The sequence below is a fragment of the Kogia breviceps genome, chromosome 20 (genome assembly GCF_026419965.1).
Source record: "Kogia breviceps isolate mKogBre1 chromosome 20, mKogBre1 haplotype 1, whole genome shotgun sequence".
In the NCBI taxonomy this organism is placed as follows: Eukaryota; Metazoa; Chordata; class Mammalia; order Artiodactyla; family Physeteridae; genus Kogia; species Kogia breviceps.
This window is the reverse complement of record NC_081329.1, coordinates 5,325,151-5,352,155: the sequence shown is the minus strand read 5'-3', so window position 1 is coordinate 5,352,155 and position 27,005 is coordinate 5,325,151. Positions and strand designations below refer to the sequence as shown.

Sequence of the window (27,005 nt, the reverse complement as noted above, 5' to 3'; positions counted from 1 at the left end):
ATCGATCACTGACTAATCAGTAGCGTTTCTGACAGCCTCTAGGGCACTTCAGCTACGGATCTGCCTCCTAACTTGTCAACTGCTGCTGTGTGGTCTCCATTTGTCTGCTTTTATAGCCTGCTTCCTTACCTTCTATTCTGGCCCTCGCCTTGATATTATTATCTTTTATTATTGGCAATAAATCAACTTTTCCTTGTTAATTATTACTTGCACTTCAGAGCTGCGTGTTTTATTTTGAAGACCCTTTTCACCTCAAGAACTATTTGTGATCTTCCACATGATAATAGATAGCTGAGCTAACAAAATATGTAATCAAAAGAGTTTGCCACTGACCTAAAATGATTTTAAATTTAGTGTTATTTTATAAATTATAACAGTTTCTACTATATACATTTGAAAATATCCAAAATTTTCATATTAAACCACACACGCTTATACACGCACATCTGTGTATATAGAGGCTATTTGTTGGGACTGTGGGTGATTCAAGGATCTTTTGCAACAAATAAAGCTCTTCCCCTCTGGTCCTCAATAGACAATTTGGGTGCATGCATTGATCCAACAAGGATCTCAGAGGGCCTAACAAACAAAAAAAGCAAATGGAAACCAGAAACTGTGGCGAGCATTGTCCTCTGAGGAAGGCGCCATTAAGACCCTCATAAGCCTCAGGGCCCGATTGTACTCTCCTTGGTCTGCATCCTGGACTTTATGGTATGAACGTAAAAGAGGAGATGGCCTTTGGCCAAGTCGCTCCAGGGACCTGCTCAGTTACTGGGAGTCCCTGGTTGTTCCCTAAAGCTAGGAAAAGCAACCCTGGAGGGGAAATTGGTGCCTTTGAGGGAGAAGCCGAGAAGCCAATCAACCAGCTGATGCCGTGAGGAAGCAAATTCCCTGCTTTAGGGGTATATACACGGCTACGCTTTGTTATTAAACTTGCCTTGCAACCATCAGTTGCTTGTGCCCTTCTGATCCCACACCTTGGTGCCTTCAGTTCCCTGCCCCCTCTCGTCGATCGTTGCTGCACTTCGAGGACCCGCCGCGGCTGGAGGCAAGAAACAATAAATAAGATAGAGTATAGTTATTATCCTGTTAATGTTTCAAGTTAGATATGCCTGCATTCTATTTTTAAAGGTGCAAAATGCTGTGGGGTTTTTAATTCATTATTATATCTTTGGATGTTCTGTATCAACTTTTTAGCCTCCGGGTGGCAGTGACAATTTATGGGACTTAGTTGCTGTGATAAAAGGGCAAGATGATAGCTTACTTCCTCCGAACTACTGTAAAGGAATAATGCATTTGAAACATCTGATTACATTCCGAACAGTAAGTAAAGTATGCAGATGTGATGTACTCAAACAAAAAACTGTTTTGCCTTTTCACTTTTAAAATATGAAAATTATTTTTCCCATATATAATTAGAGTTGGTAGACTGAAGTAAGTGAACACTGAGGACAGTTTTTACCTTCAGTGAAAACTGATCACGAGAGTACCAATTATTTTGGGAACAGATTACGGCAGCCACGGTTTTCATAGGTTGAATCTCGTGAAATTCTTCGAAGGTCACCTGGAAAGCCCTTGAAATGCTTTACCTTTACACTAGTACCAGATGATTGTATGTATGGGCTACTCTGATTTTGTCTCAAGAGTCCTACTAGGCTGTATTCTGGGATATATTTTATTAAAACTGATCATATTTTATCCCTTAAGGAATTTCAGTACAAAACTACTAGTCACCTTATACGTGAAGCGATATGCAGTTCCAACAATAAACCAGTCCTGGGACCAGAAAGAAGAAAAAGCTTTTATATTTGCAATGAAGTATCAGTGGGTGACTGTTTAATAATTGTTAGACCATGGAGAGAATCACGCCAGGGAGGTGGATTTGACGGTGTCAGGAAGCAGCTATTTTCATAAAGAAAGTACCCTTTTAAATCACAAACTAAGCACCTAATGATTATAACAGCTACCTACTGATAGTACAGAAACCAATTAGAATAACTGTTAGTTATTTATTATATATTTTTTCACCAGTTATATACCACTTTATCACTCACTGCCTTTTGGCCTCTGGACTTCTGGTGAGTTTTAAGGAAAATGGGATTTAGCCTCTTTCCACCCACACCAGGCATATCCAAGCCCTACTCTTCACCACACCAAAATATTGGGTCTAAAGAGGTAATATATTTTATAGATAAAAAGCACTGATTTTAATAAATATTTAATTTCCATTGCTATATGCTTATAAAATATGTATCCGTATAATGCTTTGATAATAATCTGTTATCACTAACTGTTGCATAACAAAATTTAGAAAATTTCATTTTCTTCTTAACAGTCTGAAGCCCAAGAACTAACCACAGTCAAGATGTCTAAATTTGGTGGTGGTATTGGTGTCCCTAGTAAAGAGGAAAGACTGAAGGAAGCTGCTGAAATACACTTGCGATTAGGACAGATTCGGAGATACTGTGAGCTGATGGTCGAACTTGGAGAGGTAAAATGTGATATGGAAGCAAAACCAAGGAGTCTCACACAGAGTTCCAAGTCTCAGTTAGATACGAAATATCAAGCTTATCTTCTTCCGGGTCTGGTCGGTTCTCTGCCAATCTGATACCAGGGCTACACCTCAGAGCGGTGGTTACCCAAGTGAGATCCCGGCTATAGCAGTATCAGCATGCCTGGGAACTCCTTAGACATGCCTTTCCCACCCAAACCTACAGAATCAGGAACTCGGGGGATGGAGCCCAATGCCGGGTGCTTTTCTAAGCCCTCCAGCTTCTCTTCCCAACAAGCTAACCTGTGAGAACCACTGTCCTCGACTCTGGTCTTTGATTCCTAAAAAAAAAAGCTATGTTGGCTAATCTACTCCCGGTGAATTCCCCTTGCAAATACTGTTTGTCAGCCCCACACTGACCGCCTCTGAGGGTCAGCTGTGAAGGCACATCCTGGTCTTTAGAGAGCACCGAATCAACAAAACGGAGTTTTCCAGAAAGGTTTGCATAAATCCATTCTATTAAAATTCAGGATGGTGGTTTCCTTTGGGAGATGGGTGGTGACTAAAATAGAACAAAAGAGAGGAGGGGCTTCTGTTCCTTGATCTGGGAGCTGGTTACATGAGTTTATTCAGTTTGGGAAGATTTATTGAGCTTTTCATTTTTTTTGCAAAAATTCCCTATTGAAAATGTAACCTATTATTTTCAGGCTAATTACCAATTTTCTAGCTTTATTTGCAGTAGGACTTGCCTGTCTTGGAGAGCCTTAATTAAAATGAAGTTTTGATTTATATAGTGATATTTCAGAATATTTTCTCCTCTAGTTCCCTTCTAGACTTGAATTCAGTGAAATCTGTGTCTTCAAACAACAGTCACAATCAGCCTTAATTGAACAGTGAGCTTCTTTTAGTAGTAGTCTAATTTTTAAAATATGAAGACAGGAATATCAGTTATAAAGGGAGAGATGACAATAAATAAAATTTATGACAGTGAGTAGGGAAGAAATAAAAATAGAAATAAATGCCGTGTTTGTTAAATATAAGTAACAGTGAAATAAAAATTTCAGTGTATACATGACTTTGAAAATAGAACATAGAATACCATAGACCAGATTACTCGTGTTGTGTGGGAAGGTGAGTACGTACATTTTTCAAACTACGTACTTTATGTACAACCCCTTCCCCCAACCTCCTTTCTTTTTCTCTCTCTGCTCCCCCCCTCCCCTCCACGGCTCTTTCTTTTTCTGTAGGCTTGGGATTTTCCCTGCTAAATCAGGGAATTTATGTATCTTTTTTTTTTTTTTTTTTTGCGGTATGTGGGCCTCTCACCGCCGTGGCCTCTCCCGTAGCGGAGCACAGGCTCCGGACGCGCAGGCCCAGCGGCCACGGCTCACGGGCCCAGCCGCTCCGCGGCACGTGGGATCTTCCCGGACCGGGGCACGAACCCGTGTCTCCTGCATCGGCAGGCGGATTCTCAACCACTGCGTCACCAGGGAAGCCCTGTATCTTATTTTATTTTAAACTATGGTAATACTTACACTCTAGGGAATGCATGAGATAGTATACAAAAAATATCCCTGGAAATCCAGACACTCTAATACAAACTTGTATTATAAATATGAGTTCATTTTTTAAAAAGTCTGTTAAGAGTTAGCCCGTACAATCAAAATGGGTATGTTTCTGCTCTTCTTTTCTCCTGTTCTAGTGGGACAAAGCCTTGTCAATTGCTCCAGGGGTGTCTGTGAAATACTGGAAGAAGTTGATGCAGAGGTGAGGCAGAGACTCTGTGTCCAGACAGATGTTTTACATTTTGTTAAAATAGAAGCAATATATAAATATGCTAGTAGCCTTTGAGATTTTTTATTTACTCTTATGTTGTTTTAAATGATAACTGAATTTTATATCTCCTGATACAGTAAATTAAACGAATCGGTTATAAGTCATTTGGCGTTCTCATATTTGAGCTGACATCTGCTAAGAACGGTGGTGGAAGGCAAATTCCCCCATGTTGACAGAGGAAATGACAGATCAGTCAACATAATCACTGGTTAATGTATTGCTATTGAAATATATATAAGTGGTAAGATTTTTTGAAGGTTACCAGCAGTTCGTGAAATAGTCATTCTATAAATACGCTCAGAAATTCTCTCTGTGGACACTGATTCCTGCCGTGTCCCCTGCATGTATACAAGGTAGTTCTGATGTTGAAGAAGAGTTTTACCACCGAACCAGGTTAACCGGATGTCCTTGTTCTAGAATGTGATAAACAAACAAGATTTCTTCTGCGGTGTATTGGTTTCCTAGCGCTGCCATAAGAAAGGACCACAGACTGAGTGCGGAGAACACGAGAAATGTGTTCTCTCACGGCTGTCGAGTTGTCAGCAGTGTTGCTTCCTGCTGGAGGTTCTGAGAAGGAATCAGGTCCCTGCTTTCCCCCTGGCTTCCGGTGGCTACCGACGGCCCTTGGCGCTGCAGGCTCTGCCTAGCCTTCACGTGGCATTATCCCCCGTGCGTCTCTGCATCCAAGTTTCCCCTTTTTAATAAGGATACCAGTCATATCAGATTTAGAGTTTACCCTAATCCAGTACAACCCCATCTTAACTTAATTATATCAGCAAAGACTCTATTTCCAAATGAAGTCACATTCACAGGTACCGTGGATTAGGGCTTCCACCACGTATCTTTTGAGGGGGAAACATAGACTGTTCTCTGTTCTGTTCTATTCATTCGTTCCACAAATATTTAGCGCTCACTACGTGCCAGTTACCGTAGAGGACTATTTAGTGAGTAAATTACCTTGCTTCTGGCATTAAAAATGAAAAGTTTGGTTTTCGTTTCATGGGACATGGTTTAGAAAAAAATTCAACTGTAACTCACATGTACCAATAAAATCAATCAGAGAATAAGCATGAAATACAGAAGGATTAACGCCATTAGCCGTGGGAAAGTGGACCATTCCCTGGCACCTACTCTCCCCAAATAAGTTAAGCAATAGCTATAGCTCCAGCCCTCAGACTGCAGGCTCCTTACACGAAGCTCTAAGAATCCAAAGTAATTCTAAGTTCATGTCTCTTCTATTGTGTGTACAATTACTACACGATTGTAAATGTCATTGCTCCCGCTGAAACCTTAACAAAGTCAGGGTAGCAGAGGGTATTTATTTCACAAAACAATTTTGTTTCAACCTAAGAAACAACAGTCTTGTTCATTTATCTTTGAAAACCAACACCTGCTTTTCTCTGCTCCTTAGCTCACGTGGGGGCCAGCAAATCATCTCCCCGCAACTCCTAGGTTCGTGTTATGGAGCCAGCCATTCAGAGAGCTTGATCGTCAGTCTCTCAAGTCCTACTTCTGAAAGCCCAGGAAGAGAATATTGTTTCTAAACAGCTGTAACAGGGAAATCAGGGTCAGATGGTAAAAGCCTGGTTGTTAGGGAAAACTCCAATGACCCCATGAGCTGGAGACTCTTAACGGTGATCTAGGAAAACAGTAATAAAAGTGTTGCTTTATTATTAAATAAAAAAGTGTCTACTGCACCCACCCAGAGGTTGGCGATTGAAATGGAGTTTAATGCAGGTGCCGGCATAAATTAAATATAACAGATTAGTTTTCAGTAAAACTGAGATTAAATGTTAAGAGTGGGGCTAACGTCATTGGTCATTGAGAAGGTAATGGGGACTTAAAACAGGAAAAGAGAAACAGAGACAGACAGACAGACAGACAGTGATGGATGTGTAGAGACAGAGACAGACACATGTATATCCTTCATAATCTCCAAGATCAGGCCCCCGCTCCCCCCTCACGTTTTGGGAACATTGTTTTTCTTTAAGCTACCTTGCTTGAGGCAAAGCTCCTTAACCCCTTCCAGCATATGAGCACAGCAGAAACGTAGCCGGTTGTGACAGTGAGTAGGGAAAAAATAAAAACAGAAATAAATTTCATGTTTGTTCAGTATAAGTCACAGTGAAATAAAATTTTCTTGAATTATCCTTTTTCATGATTCTTAGGCTCCTTGCATTTAGAGGCTCGCCAATTATTGCTCTGCTCACCAAAACACTTAAAATTCTGTCTTTAGTGAAGTAGACACCCACATATGCATTAATCCAATTGAGAGTAGATGTCCCATCACACATATCTAGATAACAACTTATCAGAAGGATATATTCTCTATTTTAATAGCTAAGCTACATTAATTTTAAGACCTGAAATGTTCAGTGCATTTAAAATATGAAAATTTGTAGTATCCTAAGGGAAAACAAGTACTAATAGTGTTTACTATTTCAGAAAACGTTTGTCCTCCTTATGTGATCTGATTATAAATCTAAGTCTTTGTGGATTCTGATGCAAATTTTAGATACTTCAGAGAATCTCAAACTGAGAACCTTGAAATTACTGTTATATAAAAAAAAACCTTTGTTGTTATTTTATTAGGAGAGCTGATCAGTTAATCCAGGAAGATAAGGATGATGTCATTCCATACTGCATAGCCATTGGCGATGTGAAAAAATTAGTCCATTTTTTAATGTCAAGAGGTCAGCTTAAAGAAGCTCTGCTTGTTGCACAGGTACAAACGCGTAACGACACGGGCTGGACATGCTGGGAGGGGCGTGTGGGAGGGGGAAGGTCATGTTCATGTGATGGACAGACTTGTAAATGGCTTGGCTTCTGCCCACCTCCCGACCTTCTTTCTTGGACATTTCAGTCCCCCTCTCTTTGCTCTGGCCACACTGAACCTATTTTAGATGTTTAAACATGCGAGCATCTCCGAACTCTGGCCTTTTCTACGCTACTGGACACTGTATACACTTGAACAACGCCAGTAACCGTTCACTTGAAGCTTCATGTCGATACAACAGAGTTCATGGGTTGGTTTTTTTGTGGGGTTTTTTTGGTTTTTTTGTTTTAAATTCTAAGGGTATCTCCAAATCGTAGTATAAATTTTAAACATCATTTAAATATACTTTGTTCAAAAGAATATCCTGAAATTGGTCCATTATCAACGGTTAGCTACAGATTAACTAAAGATTGCATTAAATTCCAGGCTGCTTGTGAGGGAAATATGCAAACCTTCCATGTTTCGACACCTAAAGGATCTTCTTATTCTGATGATATCTACAAGGAAGACTTCAACGAGTGAGCGATTCGTTCTTTGCTGGGGATCAATATTTTTTTGTGGCTGGTTTCCCTTTAAGGCAGTTCCTCCTTGGCACGCGGAGGACTTGTCTGTCTCGTGTCCTCAGCTGCATTTCTCACCACTGTCTTGTTCCATCACAGCATCCGTCCCTCGACGAGGAGGGAAATGTCAGGCACATAGACACAGCCGCCACACGTCTTATGTAGCTTCCAGAAAAGCAAACTGCGTTTCAGTACAGAAATTGCATATAAAGCACCTCAATCCTTAAAATCTGATCAAACCTGCTGGGGAGGAGAGGCAGTAAACGTAAGATGTGCTGTTTATTAATGTTTCACCCTAGACTCAGTGTGGATAACATCTCCCTGACGTCACTCAAAATCCATGACCCTGGTATTAGCATCTGGAATAACATCTAGGCCTCTTGACATATACACACGACGATATATAAAATAGATAACTAATAAAGACCTGCTGTAGAGCACAGGGAACTCTACTCAATACTCTGTAATAACTTCTATGGGAAAAGAATCTTAAAAAGAGTGAATATATGTATATGTGTAATTGATTCACTTTGCTGTACAGCAGAAAGTAACACAACATTGTAAACCAACTGTACTCCAATACAATTTTTTTAAAAAATTAAAAACAAATGGGGCTTCCCCGGTGGCGCAGTGGTTGAGAGTCCGCCTGCCGATGCAGGGGACGCGGGTTCGTGCCCCGGTCTGGGAGGATCCCACATGCCGCGGAGCGGCTGGGCCCGTGAGCCACGGCCGCTGGGCCTGCGCGTCCGGAGCCTGTGCTCCGCAACGGGAGAAGCCACAACGGTGAGAGGCCCGCATACCGCAAAAAAAAAAAAAAAAAAAAAAAAAAAAAAGAGAGAGAGAAATCCAAATACTTACATTTTTAAAAGAAATGGAAATTAGAGTTCTCCAGCCTTTTGACCTTTTTCAAATCTAGTAACCTACCTTCCTCTGTGTCTTCTCTTAGCTCCTATCATTGCCCTAGGAAATAGGATATTTAAACTTTTAGGACATTTGACAAGTAAAAATGATCACAAAATGTTAGGCAAATAATGTGTTGGGACTAACGTATTTCTTCCTGTTTTTTTGCTATTCTCCGCCATTTCTAAACTTGGCATTTTAAAGATCTAACATTACACCACCCCTGTTCCAGTCACCACCTGAATCTTGAAAAGTTTCTGTTCAACCTGTAATTCTTCTAAGGTTAACTGCCCCTATAGCTGAGGCATAAATTATTCGATGTAGGATGGGAAATTCTGAAAATTTGGCTTTTCTTCTGAAAAGAAGAAAAATTGCAGGGGAGAGCAGGTAGCCTGTCAGCTCATCTGCTAAGAAAGACTGCATTCCTGATTTTCCCCCCAAATCAGGCTTTCTACCTACACCAAGGATATAAAATTAAATCTCGTGTGATCCCTTACGCAGCTTGTTATAAAAAGGCATCAGTTCACTTTTATGATGGAGTCCTTGTGTTTATATCCAGTACGTACACCTTTTCTTCCTAGACTCCTGCAGGAAGCCTGCAGAGAGCTGGCGGAATGGTATTTTCAGGATGGCCGGGCAGTCCTAGCTGCGTGTTGCCACCTCGCTGTGGATAATATCGAGGTACGTTTCAAACTGGCTCCTGTGAATGAAAAGCTCTTAAGATATGTCATGATGTTTGAGGAGGAATAATACGGTGACTTTCTATGTAAGATCTGGTTTTTGCATGCTTTCCAAGCCTGAGCGATTACATGCCCAATAAACACAGGTAAACTCTACAGACTATGAGATCTTTTTATTTACCTAATTATTTATTTTTATTACAAGAGACGTATTTGTAACAACCTTACTTTAAGTGTTTCATCATATATGAGAAGCAGTAGTGTGGTAAAGGGAAGAATCACTGCACTTGGACTGAGAATACCTGACTTTTGAAAGCACTTATTTTTATAAATACTTTAGTATATTCTTCGCAAGTTATGTTTTTGAGGTATTTTTCATTTGAGCCTCTAATGGAATAGCAAACCATTAAGTAAAGATGTGGGTTCTAGTTTGCATGTATCCTTAGCTATGTTGGCCTTAAGGGATAATTGATAGTCATTGTACACTATCGAGGAAGATTTTAAGAATTTACTTTTTTTTCTGATAGAGAGACTGAGGGACATGTTGAGGATACTGCAGAGACCGTTATTAATTAATCACAAAACTGTGAGCAAAGGTTCGAAACTCTTAAATTCTGACCTTATAAAATGTGCTCTGTGTCCCTTTATCAGCTTTTCCATCTGAAAACTGTAGTTGCCCTTACATAAGCACTGGAGACAAATGTTACACTCAGTGTGTTATAAGAATAATCGATTATAGGTGAATACAGCTTTATGTGCTTTATGAGACGGAGTAGGGGAACGATGACCCCACCCAGCATCTATGAAACCGAAGGGATTCTTTTCTCACCGCGCAAGCTGGCTATGGCGTACCTGATTCGCGGAAACGAGCTGGAGTTGGCCGTCTGTGTGGGCACAGTGCTTGGAGAGCTGGCAGGACCCGCAACCCACTACGCCCTCGAGCTGCTGGCGAGAAAGTGCATGATGATTCCGACGCGGTGAGCATTTCTAAAGTCAGAGAAGAGTTTCATGGGGACGGAAGCATTTTTTGAACGTTGTAAGTTGCTCTTGGTAAGGTGTGTGTTGGGAGAATATAGGAGCTCCCTTTCAGACAAAGGTAAGATGTGAGCACGAATTAAGAGTGAGAAGTACGTGGCTATGTAGCGAAATCTGCCATCACTTATTCTAAAGTAGCCCAGTTGTAACGTGTAATATTTTCAAACACATAAAGCACCACGAGACAGTAAATGTGCCCTTAAGATTATCAGCACCACGCATTCCCACTTTTAAAATTCTGCATGTCTACACTCATTCTTGTCAGATCTCGGGTCTTAGTGTGAGGTTTAGAAAATAAAGTCACTTTTCTAATGGAGAGTGACAAGAAAGAGGGCGTAGCCGGACACTGGAACACACTTGGGCTGGGCTGTAAGAGGCGGACCCGGGAGAGTCCCTGGGGGACCGGGAGCTCCGGCTCACAGCAATTCTCCCTCACGCCTCATCGTGGAGGAAGGAGATGGTGCTGTCACTCACGTGCTTGTTGAATAAAGGTGATTTCAGACCTCTGCCTTCTCTTTGCCCAGAACACGTAGAACCTTGGGAAATGTCTGCATACGCTTGCTTATGAGGACTTCCACCTCTCCCCACCGCACAGCCCCTGCACACAGGCCCCCGCTCTTACGGTGGAGCTGTACAGACCCCACGCCACAGAGGAGCCTATCATCGTCGCTAGCTGTAGCCCTTCGTACCGCCCGCTGCGCCACGCGCCGTCGTAAGCACCTACGCGCAACGGTCCCCTCGGAACTAGGCAGCAGATGTGGATTTGCCTCTGGCCCCCGTAAATGGTCGTGCCAGGACTCAGAGCTACGTAAACCGGCTCCAGCGTTTGCACTCCTGGCTGCTGTCTTATCAGCTGGGGCTGCTGTAACAAAATGCTACGGACTGGGTGACTGATAAACAGGAGAAATTGATTTTTCATGGTTCTGGAGAGTGAGAAGTTCAAGATAAACTGGCAGCTCCGGGGTCCGACGAGAGCTGGCTTCCTGTCTCGTAACTGGCTGCGTCTGGGCCGTGCTCACGCGGTGGGAGGGGTGAGGGAGCTCCCTGTGACCCCTTTTATCGAGGTCCTAAAGCCCATTCATCGCGGCTCTTCCCTCATGACCCTATAACCTCCCAAAGACCCCACCGCCTAATGCCATCCCCCTGGGGCTAGATGTCAACATAGGACTTTGGGGGGGACACAACCATTCAGTCTCTGGCAGCTGTCACACTACGTCACCTCCTCCTCCAGGGCTGAGTCAGGAAAAGAGCAGTGCTTCCCGGTCTCCTTTCCTGTTGGATCTGGGGGCTTCAGAGAGGTTCGGGAATCTCAGAGTTCTTCTGATTTTTACCCAGATCTTACAGTGATGTAAGAGCTCCCTCACCCATCAGAATGGAGTGGTACCCCACCATCAGCCTCAGACTTAAGTGTACCTACCGCAGACCATCCCTCGAGAGGACCCGGTTCCGTCTCTCAAGAACTATGGTAGTTGGCTCAGACCCAACCGAAAGCGTGAGGTCCAAACCATGCTACTTACCCACAAAAGTGACTGACTGACGCTGTGCTGAGTCATCATCTAATTCGAATCCAATGTGATTCCTTTTTTTAAAAAAAGTAAAGGTAAAAAGTAGCAAAACATGGATATTAAATTTTAAAGAGGTTTCAAAACCTTCCACCTGACTATATATCTTATTGCTTTTAATATAAAACAAACTCCTTCCTTTTAACTCCCTCCAAGAGCCCTTTCTTTATATAGCCATAGATTTGTGTACCAGAAACCAGGATAAAGTTCAAACGCTGAAATACGTGGATCTGGCTTTTTTCCGGGTGAAATCTAATCCTAATGTAATTTTATAAATTTTATAAATTCAGAACACTTCGTGTTTTTTTACAGTTACTGATTTAAAGTTTGCTTTTTCTTGGTTGTCATTGCCTATTCATGGTATTCAAATTTACTTTCCTTTTAGCTTTCCATCCACTGGATACAGGTATTATCTAGTTTTATTAAAGTGTTCAATTAAAAATTCACATATTATTTTATTTTTAGAAAACCAACTCTTTACTAAGAAATGATCACTAACTGTTTTTGCTTTATTGCTTTGCAGAATGCCAATTCATTTATATAGTTTATATAAAACCTAACTACAAAGTAATGAGAACAGTTCCTGTAACCTAGGTACAAAATTACTCATGATTTTATACTTTAAACCTGTGTAAAAAATGAACTGTGGCTTTCTACAATAAAAAAATAACTCAACTAGGCAAATTAAAATGCCTGTTCTATAGTGAAATTTAAGAGTTTGGATCATTTCGCTGGTCCATATCAGTATATAGCAATATGTACACACATTTTCCCCTACTGGCATACTGAATTTTCAATAGTGAATTAGCCTAAAAAATAAATAAAATTAGCTAGAATTGCTGTAAATTTCTCTGTATCAGGATATGATTCTAGGATAAGAAAGTCAGACTTTTGTCTGTAGTTCATAGAAGTTAAAGTAGAATTTTAGCACAGCTTTTTTAAACACTATAAAAGCAAATGATAATTTCTATTTTCTCACAGACATTATTAAAAACTGCTATTAAATGTTAGTATCAGAAAACGTAAAGTCATACCTTTTACCAAGAACAGATGAATTACTCTAATTTGGAGCCTGTAAGAACACTCAAAGGTTTACTTGCCCAGTGATGATGGAGAATTTGACACATACAAATTACCCCTATTCCTGTCCTTTACTCACTGTATTCTGATTAAACATCTCCCTAATATTTTCTAAAATAATTTATTCACTTGAATGACCAATTTAGATGTAGCTGAAGGCTGCACAGAGAAGGTGGAGGGCCTTTACTCGGAGGCCACCGCACAGCCTTTGTAACCTCACATTGGGAATATACTGTCTATTCTAAAGTCATGCTGAATGTCTATCATTTTCTTGAAAACTGAATAATAATATCGTAAGCCATTAAAAATGAGTGATTTCTCACTTATGAGGCGTGAAACCAAAACCTCCTCACCTCGTGATTTTTAAAAATGATTTTATACAAAATATTGTAATGTAAAGCTGTGAAAGTCCACACATTTTTTAAATATCTGATTTCAAAATGATCTATTCCACTGATTAAATCTTTAGAAAGCAAGTCGGAAAACTGCATTTCTAGCTTTGATTTCCACCTAAAGTTTAAGAAATATGCAGAATACCCATACATCTAAACTTGAAATATCTAAATATCCATTAGTTTTCATGAGCTGGATAATACAGTTGTCCATTGTTGGCAAGTGTAGCAAAAGTTGATGAGAATTAGCTTTCACAGAGTCTGCCGTATAATTCGCTCCAAAGATCATGTCTAATACTACTGGGTTTGGTTAGAGAATTATTCTATAATAACAGAATTAACTGTCAATATATAAAGGCTCAGTATTTAGGAATTTCATAATATGTTTTTTCTTGATGCCCTTTGGTTTCCGTGATCTACATTTAGAGGAGTTTCGTAACTAAGTGGGAAATTAGTACTGTTTATGTAAATAGAAAAGCAAGGGAGGTGTAATGAGTCTTCTTCCTTTGAAATAGTTGTAAAATGTTATTTTTAGGCTTTTCTTTCCTCATTGAAGTTTCCCCTTTTGTTATGTGAATAGGAATTTGGCAGTTGATCTTCTCCTAATGACTCCGGAGAGCGAACTACAGTTAGTAAAACTCTGTGCTTTCTACCCGGGGTGTATCGAAGAGATAAATGATCTTCATGAGAAGGTATGCTGACGATATTAAGCATTCCAGCTTGGAATGCAGTGCTGTGATTTAATAAGCTTTAGGTTTGGTCAAATAGTGGTGCACGCGGAGAAGTGACTATACGATCCCGTCAGAATCCTCTCATAAAGACAACAAAAATTATAACAATAAGGAAGAACATTTATTGAGTTTCTCCTATATGTTTGGAACTGTTCTAAATTTTCACATCTATCTGTTATCTGTCTGTTACTTAATTCTCATGAAACCCTGAAAAGCAGGGGATACTGTTCCTAATTTCTAAAGAAAGTGAACTCAGAGAGGTAAGGAACTTGTAACTAGTTAACGGTGGGGTGAGAACTTCAACGTTTGTAACTTCACATCCCAAGGCCTCTCCCCTTTGCATCTTAAGGTACATACATGTATGCTAACTTGAAAAATAGGCAGTTTAGGATCTTTAAAAGAATTAGTGAAGGGCTTCCCTGGTGGCGCAGTGGTTGAGAATCCGCCTGCCGATGCAGGGGACACGGGTTCGTGCCCCGGTCTGGGAAGATCCCACATGCCGCGGAGCGGCTGGGCCCGTGAGCCATGGCCTCTGGGCCTGCGCGTCTGGAGCCTGTGCTCCGCAACGGGAGAGGCCACAGCGGTGAGAGGCCCGCGTACCACAAAAAAAAAAAAAAAAAAGAATTAGTGAAGTATAATAAAATTGGCATGCTTATTCTAAAGTGCTTTTTAAAAATGCTCCATTACAGAATACAGGAATTTGTATACCAAGATTACATACAAAAGCAATCAAAATGTTCAACAATAGGGAGATTGTATTAATTACAGTACATTTCTATATTTCAGTGCTATTAATCCATTAAAAAGGTCATGAAGTTCTATTTTTATTGACATTGGTAGATGGCTATAAAACAAGTAAATAAGAAGCAGATGATAAAACTATGTACACACCATATGATTTTCATTTGGAAAATCAACTGTATACATATTTATTTTATTTATAGCACAGTACAGTTCTTTTAAGAAAAAGATGATGTAAATAAAACATTTTCTCATCTTTAACTCTCAAAATAACAGAGTTTTCTTATATGAACCTTGATTTTCCCTGCAGTGGGTAAGGGGCCCTATTCATTCCACAAGGGATACTAACTGAGTATTTTGTTAATACAGATAGACCAAAAGTGTGTGTGTGTGTGTGTGTGTGTGTGTGTGTGTGTGTGTGTGTGTGTGTGAGTGTGTGTGTATGACTGTGTATGTTATCAGGGAAAATACTTGTGAAAGGATAAATGTTGAAAGTTACCAATGGGTTGTGACATGATAGGTGATTTTAACTTCCTTATACACTTTGCTCTGTGAATCACTTTTTAAATGAGCTGTGCTTTGCTTTATAAACATGACAAAAGTTATTTTTAAGTTGAAATTAACATGCATATGGAAGGAGGCAGGAGTGGAGTTTTTGCAGTTATCCTTTACATGTACTGTGTAGTGTTTCAGTGTACACTGACGTACTCTCTGAGGCCAGAGGTGCGGTGTTAGTACAGAGGCTAAGAGAGGCTAAATCCTTGTCTATGTTTACACGACTATTAATGAGGCAACAAACACAGTACTCACCTGGTCTTTTCATCACACATCCTGAACGGGTATCAGTGGACTCTCCGGCAGACTTCATTAATAACTCTTTAGAAAGACTAGTTAGTATGTGTGTAAAGGTGTTAATAACTCTGGAGAATTTCACAAGTAAGACTAAAAATCATATATATATACACATATTTATAGGCTGTGCCATGTGGCTTGTGGGATCTCAGCTCACCAACCAGGGACTGAACCCGGGCCATGGTAGTGAAAGCCCAGAATCCTAACCACTGGGCCACCAGGGAACTCCCCTAAAAATTATATTTAAATATTAAGTTATATCGCTTTTAGAAGTTTAAGGTAGGAAAAGAATTACAGGAATGACCAACCTACTGTTCTTTTCATGTTCTGTGTCAGAATGAAATTTCAGTGGGAACTAGTGGTTAATTCCCTGTACTCTCAGAGCATGTAGCAAAGTGAAGCAACTTCTTTCTTTCTAACCAGGCACAGTTCCTAGCACATAGTAGTTGCTCAGTAAATAACTGGCATTCAGTGAATAACGATGGGGAAACAATATGAAATGTCACATACATGAGAGCTCTTTTAGTTTAGTTTGTTGTAATTTTTTGAGAGTTTGAGGGATCTAAAATATTCAGTTTACTTAAATTTTAAACAACGGAAAACATGAAGCTGTGGAATAAATGCATTAATAAACAAATTGAATAAACCCTCTCAGTAACCTAAGGGGATGTAAACACGAGTGAAGAGGAACTAGAGTGACACGTCGCACAGGCGAGGAGACGGGTGGCCTAACCGTGGACAAACCACATCGTCTGCGGTCACAGCACAAAATATGCTTTGCAGCGGAAGCTCCACCTGAGTGGCTGCCCAAGACTAGTAAGACAGCAGCAAACTATGCCTGTGTTGCTTAGAAACAAACCAACAAACCTTGACGCCTAAACTGCAAATATCATGAACATGTCACAATTTTATCTAAAATTAATTTATACCTTAATTATAAGTTAAAGTATTGATTTGAGTTATTAAGTTACTAATTTATAACTTAATTCCTGTCTACGTTACGGAAGCAGAAAAACTTACATGAGGGAGGAGTAGACTCTCAATTTTAACAGAAACAACATTATTTGAAAAGATGGGGAGTGTTGCTCTTCATTTTACAGTAATGAAATTTCATAGGCTCAAATCTCCACTTTGTGGCATTTCGGAATGTCAAAGCTAAAAACGTTGAGAGCTTGTCCTTGCTCAGAATAAAGTTGCTTTGTCTCAAGGCCAAGTGAAAGTAAATCACTGTGTAGAGAACACGTAAGCAGGCACCTTTTATGTTTTCTACATTTGATGCAGTTTTTGAGACTGGTCCGTATATTTGTTCTAAAGTAACTAATTTCAGCATTTCCTGCTCAATTACATTTGCAGGTACTAATTCTAGTATCACAATCAGGACAATTTACTTCCACCTCTTTTATTAGGAATTTGTGTGCTTAAAACTACTGGCTCATTAGGTAATACCCTATTTATTGTTATTAGATCTTAAAGGTATTCCCATAAATGTATGCTTTTAGTACAAATTATTTCATTTACATATGTTCTCAGCAACTTTAATCAGGAGGCATATTGGAAACATTTAGCACTTAATACTATTGCTTTTATCCCTGTAAATTTTAGTAACAGTGTCATCAAACCAATTATTTTCTAGTGCAAGCTACCCACAGTAGAAGAATGTATGCGATTAGCTGAGACAGCCCATGCCGATGGCAATATATTTGAAACTATAAAGTATTACTTGTTAAGTCAAGAACCTGAAAAAGCCCTTCCTATTGGTATTGACTTCATCAAAGGTACGTGTTCAGTTGGTAGTACAATTTAAAATCTACTCTTTTATTTGGTATTTTCATTCATATTGATAAAAAGGCTTAAAACCAAGCACTAGCCGTGCTGAACTTAAAGAAGACAGAGATTGCTGAGCGTTTGTTATCGGGACCTGACTGTGACCTAGAAAATAAAGAAGTAGATAGCGTTGACTAGAAAAGAATCAATTACATAAGTTAAAAATTGGATGAACAAGTTTTAATCCTATTATTTAGAGAATCTTTTATTTGGTTTTATTTTGCCAGAATACTTCAGTAGTTCAGATTGGACTTTGCATACCATTTACCCTGTTCTTGACCTACTGAGTTATGTTCGTACTGAAACATTAGTCCTGCATACATGTACTAAGTGAGTACTTTTCCTCCAAAATGCGTAACTTGAGATTATGTAATGTTTCGGAATGGCTGTATTGTTTTTTTTTTTTTTTTTTTTTAATTTATTTATTTTTAGCTGCGTTGGGTCTTCGTTGCTGCGCGCGGGCTTTCTCTAGTTGCGGCGAGCGGGGGCTACTCTTCGTTGTGACGCGCGGGCTTCTCATGGCGGTGGCTTCTCTTGTTGCGGAGCACGGGCTCTAGGCGCAGGGGCTTCAGTAGTTGCGGCACGCGGGCTCAGCAGTTGTGGCACACGGGCTTAGTTGCTCCGCGGCACGTGGTATCTTCCCGGGCCAGGGATCGAACCCGTGTCCCCTGCATTGGCAGGCGAATTCTTAATCTCTGCGCCACCAGGGAAGGTCCCGGCTGTATTGTTTTTGGTGTTCAGATCAGGAAATAAGATCATCTTGGACAGATAAGTGCGTGTGTAGAGAAATTACATTTTAATTTGTGTTATCCTTAAGTAAAAATACAGAGGTCAGTTTGAAACATAGTAAATCTTAGTGGTCCCATTTCCTAATACCTAGTGTGTTATGTGTATGCATACACAGACACACACATACACATCTGGTTCAAATAGGGCCACTTCGGAGCTTTGGGATGGTTTTGGACCTCATGTCCTCGGTGGTCTGTCTAGAGGTCATACCTCCTAAATCTACATGTGTGCAAAGCACACTAGGTTGGGGAGAGAAGTGAAAGTGCTAGAAATTAAAAAATAGACACTATCCTTGAATTCAGGTATCATTTAAGGACATCGTTATCCATGTAACTAAAATCCCGAGACCACATATATTTATACTAGAGGCTTCGGGCTATTTTCGTTGCAATGCCGTGTGGAAAAGGCGGTGCAGAGCCTCTGAAACTTTGGCAAGCCTCCCCAGCTGGGTGCGCAGAGGCGTTCTCCGCCGTTCCCTGTCGTCTGCACAGTATGCCAGGAATCCATCAGTCCGACCCAGTGCATTACTCGGGGACAAAGTACATGAAGGAACGGACGAGGAAGAGAGAAAAACAAGAAGGCGGGGTTAAATATTTAAAGTCTTTTATTTCAAAATACAATTTATGTTATTGTGTACATGTCTGAATAGGAGTTAACTGATGAATAAAACATCTTCAAGTTTAGAAAATTTTCTAAGCATATTTTGCTATAAATGTCACCCATCAAAATATAGAGACCCAAGTACAATAAGTGTATATGAGAGCAATGTTCTGTACCTCAAGTTATGGAATCCTTAAAAATAAATATATTCTCTTTTAGAGCTCGAAATGAATTGCTGACGTTATGTGGGTACGTTGGTGCTCTGCTGGCTATCAGAAGACAGTACCAAAGCATTGTCCCGGCACTTTATGAGTACACGAGGTAAAAGCAGGTTCTCTTCTACTGTGAAATGAGAAGTGCCTTTCACTGAGACCGTTAGTGTCTAAGTGCATCACAGAAGCAACAGATACATTTTGCACTCATCCATTTATTCACTAAGCATGTGCTTCATAATCAAGCAGCAGGAAACGATATGAATTAGCAGTGAGCTGGGGTGTAAATAATAGAAATCCTAATTCTAGCTTAAACACTAAGGTTTCCTGGTCTTATGTCAAGACACTTGAGGGAGGCATTCTCGGGCAGATTCCATCAAGGATCTGCATTCTTCGCTTCTTTCAACTCCGACATTCTTGGCTTCCTTCCTCTTGCCTGAGTCACCCACGCTACCGGGTAGCTCCCAGCCCTCTGGGTAGTAGGTCTACATTCAAAGCAGGAGTGGTAAGGGAGGAAGGAGGGAGACCACAGAGGGCAGGTCCCTTTGATTCGGGAAGGAAAGTCTTCCTTAGGGCTGTGCACCTACAACCCACTGGCCAGGACTGTGTAACCCTACTTTCAAAAGAAGACGAAAACCTGTGTATTTTAGCTTTCCCATCTCTACAGTAGAAAAATGCGAGGCATATTGTATTCAGGTATAACCTACCTGCCAAACCTCTGTGTTTTCTAACAGCTTGCTGAACCTCAGCCACTGTGCTTAAAGCTTGTCGTACTCGAGATTAAAATCCAGTGCCCCCGGGGGCAGGTCCGGTGTAGCTGTGGGCCTGGCCCGGGGGCCGCAGAGATTGCTGCCGTCAGGGCTCTCCAGGAGAGATCTGCGCCGGCAGCGTGACCACAGTTCGAAGGCAACTCTTAACAATACTTAGAAAATATATTGTAAGAACAGTAGGCTGTGTCACATGGAATTAATATTGTTTAATGAGCTACGTTCAGCTCTGTATGACTTTGGTAATGAAAGAGAGAAAATGGTCCCTTGAAAAAAAAAAATATCACCCACACAAGGAAGGCATTTTATTCCTAAGGCAGCAGGGACTTGAGACTGTGGCTGGGGGAGAACCGTGGGCGAGAGGGGCGAGCCCCGGGACCTGCCTGTACCCCGTCCCTGAGAGCCCAGCCTCTCACCTCTGTGCGGACAGCTCGGCCTCCTGTTCGCAGGTACAGCGCCCGGCTGGACGCCCGGCAGCTCCCGGACCTCCGTGCGCTCGGCATCAAAGCCGCCTTCCCTCTCACGGCTGTCCCTCCCGGGTCCGCTCTTTCTTCCGATGGCGTCCTTATACTTCCGTGGCGCAGGGTTACACGGCCAGGACCAGGCAGGCTTCGGTGTTCTTCCTCACTGTCAGCATCCACTCATGCAGCAAGTGCCCGCGCCCGCACGCTTCTCCTTCTCTGGGACCCACGGTTACCGGCCTCACTAACTGTCCCCCGTGGTAGCCCGTCCTCTGGCCACCCTACCCCCCCCTCCTGTCACCCCTGCAACGGTGGCATTAGCCTCCCTGACGGTGAGACAGACTCCCCGCGAGTGAGCAGGTAACATTTTAGATCCTTAGTCTTACGTTGAAATTCCACGGCAGTCAAATTCCATCCTTACCGCCCACTGTGTCCTTCTACATGTCCTCTCCTCCAGCCACACTGAAACACTTGTGATTCCCCGTGGACGTGTAAGCTTTTCTCTGATATTTTCACGGCGCTCTCTGCACCTAGCCACCTTGGTTCTTCTCCTCGCTCTCCAACAGCGCTCTATCTACAGTAGATCATCAAACGCTACTGGGCAGACAAAGTGCTATCAAGTGCAGAATTGCAGACACGGAAACCATATGATTTAAAGAATTTGTTTTGGAGCCAGGCTACATACATGATCAATAAAAAATTTTTAAGTCAATAATTTGAGGTTGAAAAAAAACAAGCTACCAACTGATTTGAGATACTATTACTGAAATGTTAGGGGTATGTGTGTGTGGGGAGGGTGTTTATATATTTTTTCTCACCAATTCTGATCATGTCCCAGCAGAATGATGACAAAAGCAGCAAGAGTTATAACCGTAAGATATAAATTACAGAAATGCTTACATTTAGTCTTATATCATCTGTAAGGTCTTATGTTCTTTTCCTTTTTTCTCCTAAACAGCTTTTACTTTTAAATTTCAACCAACTAGTTCCGTGAAAAACATACTGAGTTTGTAACTTATGCAAACTAGGACTGGTAGTTCCTGATCTACAGCCTCATAATTAACAACAACATTGTATCTGTTTTCCAGTTTTCTGTGCACAGATGTGATGGGTCGCTGCCGTCACTGTCTCGCTGCTTGTTGTCACACATCCCTGTCTTTAAATAATTGAAATCAGCATTTCCTTTGCTTTCCCCTAATTGACATTCTTTTCTTACTGTTCCACTTGCTTTCTAAGAGTCATTTTTACTACGGAGACACACTGGACCACACCGTAGCTGAACAACAGTTGCTAAATCTGAAATTGCAGTTATTTAAAGTTCATTTGCTCTTTTGCTATCTTTGTCTTGGATGGCAGATGTTAATTTCTTTTTCACATGTTTCAGTCAGCTATTGAAACGTCGGAAGGTGTCAGTGCCTATAAAAGTTGAACACCTTTCTGAGGAATTGGATGCATGGAGAGCTTGCACACAATCCATCGACCGGTGAGTGAATCTGATATAAAAATTGGGATACAGAAGGTATTGCAGACAGACTTATTGAAAATTCGGTTGTCTCATTATTTATCTTGGCAGGATAATGCATCTTGTGTTGTTTAGCATATATTCAGGAAGAATTTACAACGCTCTTTCCTGCCTTTTTAAAGTCCTTCATTTTACTATCAGTTGAGTCTAAAGTTGATTTGCCATGTTTTATAAAGGAGAACTAAATAATCATCTGGGACTGTTTTTCAATCTAAACGTTAACAACGCTGTGATTCTACAAAACTAAAACTGGAACATCTGTTGAAAATATAGATCATCAGAAGAATCTCCACATACACCCCCTTCTGATTCACAAAGAATGGTTTATGCAACTTTACTGAAGAGACTCAAAGAAGAGCCACTCCGAGGAATCACTGGACCAGACTGTGTGACCGGATCAAGCCTTCCCAGTCATTTTGAGAGCCACATCTCTTGTCTTACAGGATTAAAAATCCAGGTACAGCGTAATGTCACGCATCAATTGTGCATGTTCATCATTTTTATTTGTTTCATTATTTTTTGAAATGTGATCTTAAAATAAGCACAACCTGAGTAAAAGTAGGGACCTATAAAGAGACCTGAGGCCCAGTGAGCAAATACCGCCCTGAGTGCTTCCTTATGTGGTATAAATGTTTTCTCTCTCCTTGAAATAAATTCAGAGACATGGTCATTGTACTGTTATCATAAAAGCAATTCATAGAATAGATATACTTAATAACAAATGTTTTAAAATACATAAAGATCATATCCTTAGGGAAATTAAATAAGAAAGACAAAGCAACAATCAACACAGTTACAAATGATTATATCTCAGTAGATTAAATTTAACTTTATAGTCTCCATTTGTATTTTTTAAACACAAAGAAGGCAATTAAAAACTGTTAGATGTATAATATATCATTGATATATTATGCATATTCTTACATTGACTTACTGAACTTTTCAGCAATTAAACATTACGGGGCTCAATCATGAGGGACGGCTGATTCCCAAGGAATGGTCCCTCATGCCCAATCAGAGTGATGATGGCGAACGATGCCAGAGCCTCCCAGTGTGACCCAGGGGTGCCATTATCCCCAGAAAATAGAGGAGCCTTCATCACCCCAGAGCCAGGACCCGTTGCAGGTGTCCCCAAGAAGTAAACAAAGCTGAATCCCCATGAAATGCTAATGGAGACCAGGTGGGACAAAAAGGATGCCACCTCTTGGGCTCATTCACAGTTTACTAAGTGGATTCTTGTATTTCTAATGTAATGTAGCTAATCACATTTCGAACACTGACATGCCAGGTCAATGGAGAAAGGTACGTGGGAGGATAATCACTCCAATTAAATATCTTGCTGCTAATGTAAACTCTAACCATAGCTTGACTTGACACCAGAAACAAACTAAGTCTTCAGAACACAGCAATATATTCCAAACCACAGACAGAACACATAGTCGTATACGTGCTTATCCACTATGTTCAGAGATAAAGAACCACAGCAGTAAATTCAAGAACTTACGAATAAGAGCAAAAACCATCGTGCACGTTTTAGAATACATTTTCAGTGCCACTCACCGCCCTGCATGTACTTCTAGGGACCGACGCTTGCCTGTTTCTTTCTCCTCTTCAGGACTTTTCCTCCGTCTGAGACAGACAGACGGCCCACGCCACAGGCTAGCCACTCTGCACTCACACACACATTAGGAAAGGATCTACTCGTTATCTTACACGCGCTAGGGCGCAAATGACTGATTCAGAGGGGGGGCTACCCTCCTAGCATATTTCTGTTCCTGCAGAAAATCAATGTGTTCTGCTTAAAACTAAAATTTCAAGTACATGTGAATAGGAAGCTGCCTAGCCCATGTAATGGATTTTCTAATATCTAGAAATAATTTACTAACAACAAGCTGTTGTCCTTTGAAATCATGATAAAAAACCTGATAACTTTAGAAAGTAATGAAGAAAGTAAATTTTTATACCATTCTGTGTTTGTAAAATCATGCTTTTCCTTCTAAGAGCTGGGAGATGCACACTGAAAGATTTTTTGGATTTAGTTCTTCAGAACTACCCTCGACATACAAAATAGCTGATATAACTAAATTATAGATATGCTAGTAAATCACAGGGTTGACAGGACTTCAAAGTATATATACACATATATAGCAGTGTAGTTTCCATCTTCTGGAGAGCAGGTTGAATTTCTAGCTTAAATAATTTACCCAGCTGTATTGATGTAGGCTGTATGATTAAAAGATTAAAGTCTATTATTAGGCATATATGCCTTTATAAATGTTAACTTTGTAGTAATTAATAGGTTAGCAATACCTATTACCACTGACAGCGCCACTGTAATTAAAGAATTCAAATTATAAAACTAAATTCTATCTTGAAAGACATCAGGGCATAACGTTAAGATATTTTAAAATGTTTCTCTATTTGGTGGCAATTCAAAGAATCTAATTTTTCTCTCATTTTAAAATTTCCTATCAGTGTTGCTTAAATATCACCAGTGGTTTTTTTTTTTAGTAGCGTATGTTTCTGGAAGTTTAAAAACATATTGCAAATTCGTAATCTCATCTTCTCTTCCCTTAACTGTCACTGTGCAGGGCCCTGTATTTTTCCTTGAAGATGGGAAATCCACAATCTCCTTGAATGATGCTCTGATGTGGGCAAAGGTGAACCCATTCTCACCTTTGGGGACTGGAATACGACTCAACCCCTTTTGACAGAAGGCTTTTCTCACACTTAATTGTTTTTTTAAAGACCTTTTTTTGGTTAGTATTAACTTTAACCTTTGTTGTCCAAGAGCCAAAGGTCTGGAGGAGGAGGTGGGAAGTGGGGACTCACCGTTGATTTTATTCGTTAACTTCAACAAATAAAATATTTATATAATTTCAAGGAAAAATAGGTGTCTCCTTATTTGGGAGGAAGGTAATATTTAAATTATAAAGGACTGACAAATCTAAAAGAGCATATAAACTTTTCACAAAGCACAAAAGGTACCAAGTATTCTATTCTTGAAACACTGAAACTTATAAAATAGTACAACACCTAGAATAGTGCTTGACGTGCAGTAGAGGCGCTTAGAGTATTTGGGTGACTGAATATCCTGAAGTATCGAAATGTAAGGTGTGTACAACTGATCTTCAAGTTAACAAACAGTGGTTGTCCTCTATGCAATGTATAGTAAACCACTAGTTTTAGCTCATATTTAATCGAAGTTTTCAGTTATAAGTTTAATATATATCAATAAATGGGTACGCAAAGTACTTTTGAGTTTTATTTATTATTATTATTTTTTTTGCGGTACGCGGGCCTCTCACTGCCGTGGCCTCTCCCGTTGCGGAGCACAGGCTCCGGACGCGCAGGCTCAGCGGCCATGGCTCACGGGCCCAGCCGCTCCGCGGCATGTGGGATCCTCCCGGACCGGGGCACGAACCCGTGTCCCCTGCATCGGCAGGCGGACTCTCAACCACTGCGCCACCAGGGAAGCCCTTGAGTTTTCTTTTTTTTAAGAGAAAACATTACCAAGTTCTGTAGCTGAAACTCAAATGTCTAATTATAAAGGAATAGGCTATATAAGCATGAAAAAATTGGAGGTGAAAAACACAAAATGCAGTGAAATCTATGTGAAAATTTGCATTTGATGATAATTCACTATTTTAAAAGATCTGGTATTTATGAATATTAATTTTGATTAATGTATTTAATATTCACATAATTGCGAATCAAGTTACATTATAATATAGTTATAATAAACAATTTATTTGATGAAAATGAGTTTCGAATAAATTTCTGTAAGTAAATAGGATATTAGTTGAAATTTGGGATATATTATGTAAATTCAAGTTTTAAAAATATTTATTATAATAGTACATCTGTCAATATTTTTAAAAAGCCTGAGGCGTGATGACAAGTATTTCAATTGTACTAGAATTCTGACTTCAAAATTTACGAAATGAATGCATACTAGGAAGAATAGTACTTTGATACTCAAGCTGTTTTACAAGATTTATAATACAGGTGTTTTGTCTAATTAGGGAGTGAGCTCATATAACTAGAATAATGGTGGTTTTTATTATCTTTAAATTTGTTGCATTTAAAATACTTTAAAATTTTTCTTAAGCTTCTTAAAGCAGAAAACAATATATATTATGTACTTGCCTATTACACTGACTTACTTCTAACTCCACAAAAAAAGCACTTTAGCCTTAAATTCCATTTTATAAAGAAAATAGTTAAGATTATAGAAGAGAATGTATACAAGTCAGAGATGCAATGGGTAATGTAAATCGTACCTGAGAAGTACTTTTCAACCCTTAGTGATATGTGTAATTCAGATTTTTTTTTTTAGGCGAGGGGTATTATTAATTGGCATGTATGTACTGAAATCTCACTTAAAAGGTGGCAGTCTAAATCCTATTATCATTCTCTGTTTTGTTTTAAAACAGATTAAAAACCCTAATTTGTGCTTTAAATACTTCAAAGATATTAAGTTATACATATATAAACAATTGTTACATTCTTCTGTGTTTTTAATGAGTGCAGGAAATAATACTTTAACGTATAGAGTATGAAAAAGATCTTACAACTCTTTATCACATGAAGACCATTGAGGTATAACCCAATATTTGTCTAAAACCTAAATATGATTGATTCAAATGCAATTCTATTATTCCTTGACTTCAACAATGTTCTATACCTTAATGACTATTAATTCTTCATAAAATGTCATTTGACTCTGTTGATCTGTATGTGTTTTTCATATTATATGAAAAACAAAAGTTTCAAAAATTTATAAAGTTAAATTTCATTGTTATATTTAGTATGCATGAAAACCCAAAGAACATGAACTTGTTTTTATTTGAAGATGTCCGTATTACTGATAATGTGGACAAATTATTTTGCAAGCCTAAGTATGCTTTTATGAAAGAAGTCTCCTTAGACAACGATTTTAATGAATACTGCAGTTAAAGCCAAATATGACACAGTTCACTGCTAAGCTGAACATCAGTCTTGTCCTCAGAACCACCATTGAGAGGACGCCACCTCTCGCTAAACTCTGGGTTAAAGTCCTCAGTGGTATGAAGGGCTGCACTGTCCATCTGGGTTATTACCCTGCTCAGAAACCTAGAAAAATCACGTGATTGGACTGTTAGGAGGACGATTCTCCACTGTAAGAAACACCGACTACAATAAACCCCAGAAC

At 39.9% G+C, this 27,005-nt stretch overlaps 2 protein-coding genes across 35 annotated transcripts in view; one reads left to right on the top strand and one right to left on the bottom strand.

The window, feature by feature from the left end:
* Positions 1-24,701, top strand: part of WDR17 (WD repeat domain 17) — a 78,882-nt gene extending 54,181 nt beyond the window's left edge. For 9 of the 17 annotated variants that reach the window (XM_059049544.2, XM_059049542.2, XM_067022560.1 and 6 more), the window contains 15 exons: positions 1,198-1,323; positions 2,336-2,491; positions 4,194-4,258; positions 6,920-7,052; positions 7,530-7,621; positions 9,145-9,244; positions 10,081-10,220; positions 12,226-12,246; positions 13,893-14,004; positions 17,270-17,411; positions 17,688-17,790; positions 19,069-19,170; positions 21,674-21,772; positions 22,085-22,268; positions 24,403-24,701. In XM_059049544.2, the coding sequence (XP_058905527.1) occupies positions 1,198-1,323; positions 2,336-2,491; positions 4,194-4,258; positions 6,920-7,052; positions 7,530-7,621; positions 9,145-9,244; positions 10,081-10,220; positions 12,226-12,246; positions 13,893-14,004; positions 17,270-17,411; positions 17,688-17,790; positions 19,069-19,170; positions 21,674-21,772; positions 22,085-22,268; positions 24,403-24,522 (1,695 nt within the window). In that variant the 3' untranslated portion in view covers positions 24,523-24,701. Of the gene's footprint in view, positions 1-1,197; positions 1,324-2,335; positions 2,492-4,193; positions 4,259-6,919; positions 7,053-7,529; positions 7,622-9,144; positions 9,245-10,080; positions 10,221-10,802; positions 11,766-12,225; positions 12,247-12,363; positions 12,435-13,892; positions 14,005-17,269; positions 17,412-17,687; positions 17,791-19,068; positions 19,299-21,673; positions 21,773-22,084; positions 22,269-24,402 lie in introns of those variants that run through there. The other 8 variants (XM_067022562.1, XM_067022558.1, XM_059049540.2 and 5 more) reach the window with 6 other exon arrangements.
* Positions 1-27,005, bottom strand: part of SPATA4 (spermatogenesis associated 4) — a 67,305-nt gene that overhangs the window by 26,264 nt on the left and 14,036 nt on the right. For 2 of the 18 annotated variants that reach the window (XR_010838482.1, XR_010838483.1), the window contains exons 9-12: positions 11,796-11,857; positions 10,096-10,230; positions 8,522-8,623; positions 6,986-7,906 (exon numbers count right to left, since the gene is read on the bottom strand). The exons of 3 other annotated variants lie outside the window; for them this stretch is intronic. The gene's annotated coding sequence lies outside the window, so the exon portion shown is untranslated. Of the gene's footprint in view, positions 1-6,985; positions 7,907-8,521; positions 8,624-9,129; positions 9,264-10,095; positions 10,231-11,795; positions 11,858-17,247; positions 21,783-22,281; positions 25,301-27,005 lie in introns of those variants that run through there. 13 more of the 18 variants (XR_010838486.1, XR_010838489.1, XR_010838492.1 and 10 more) reach the window with 13 other exon arrangements.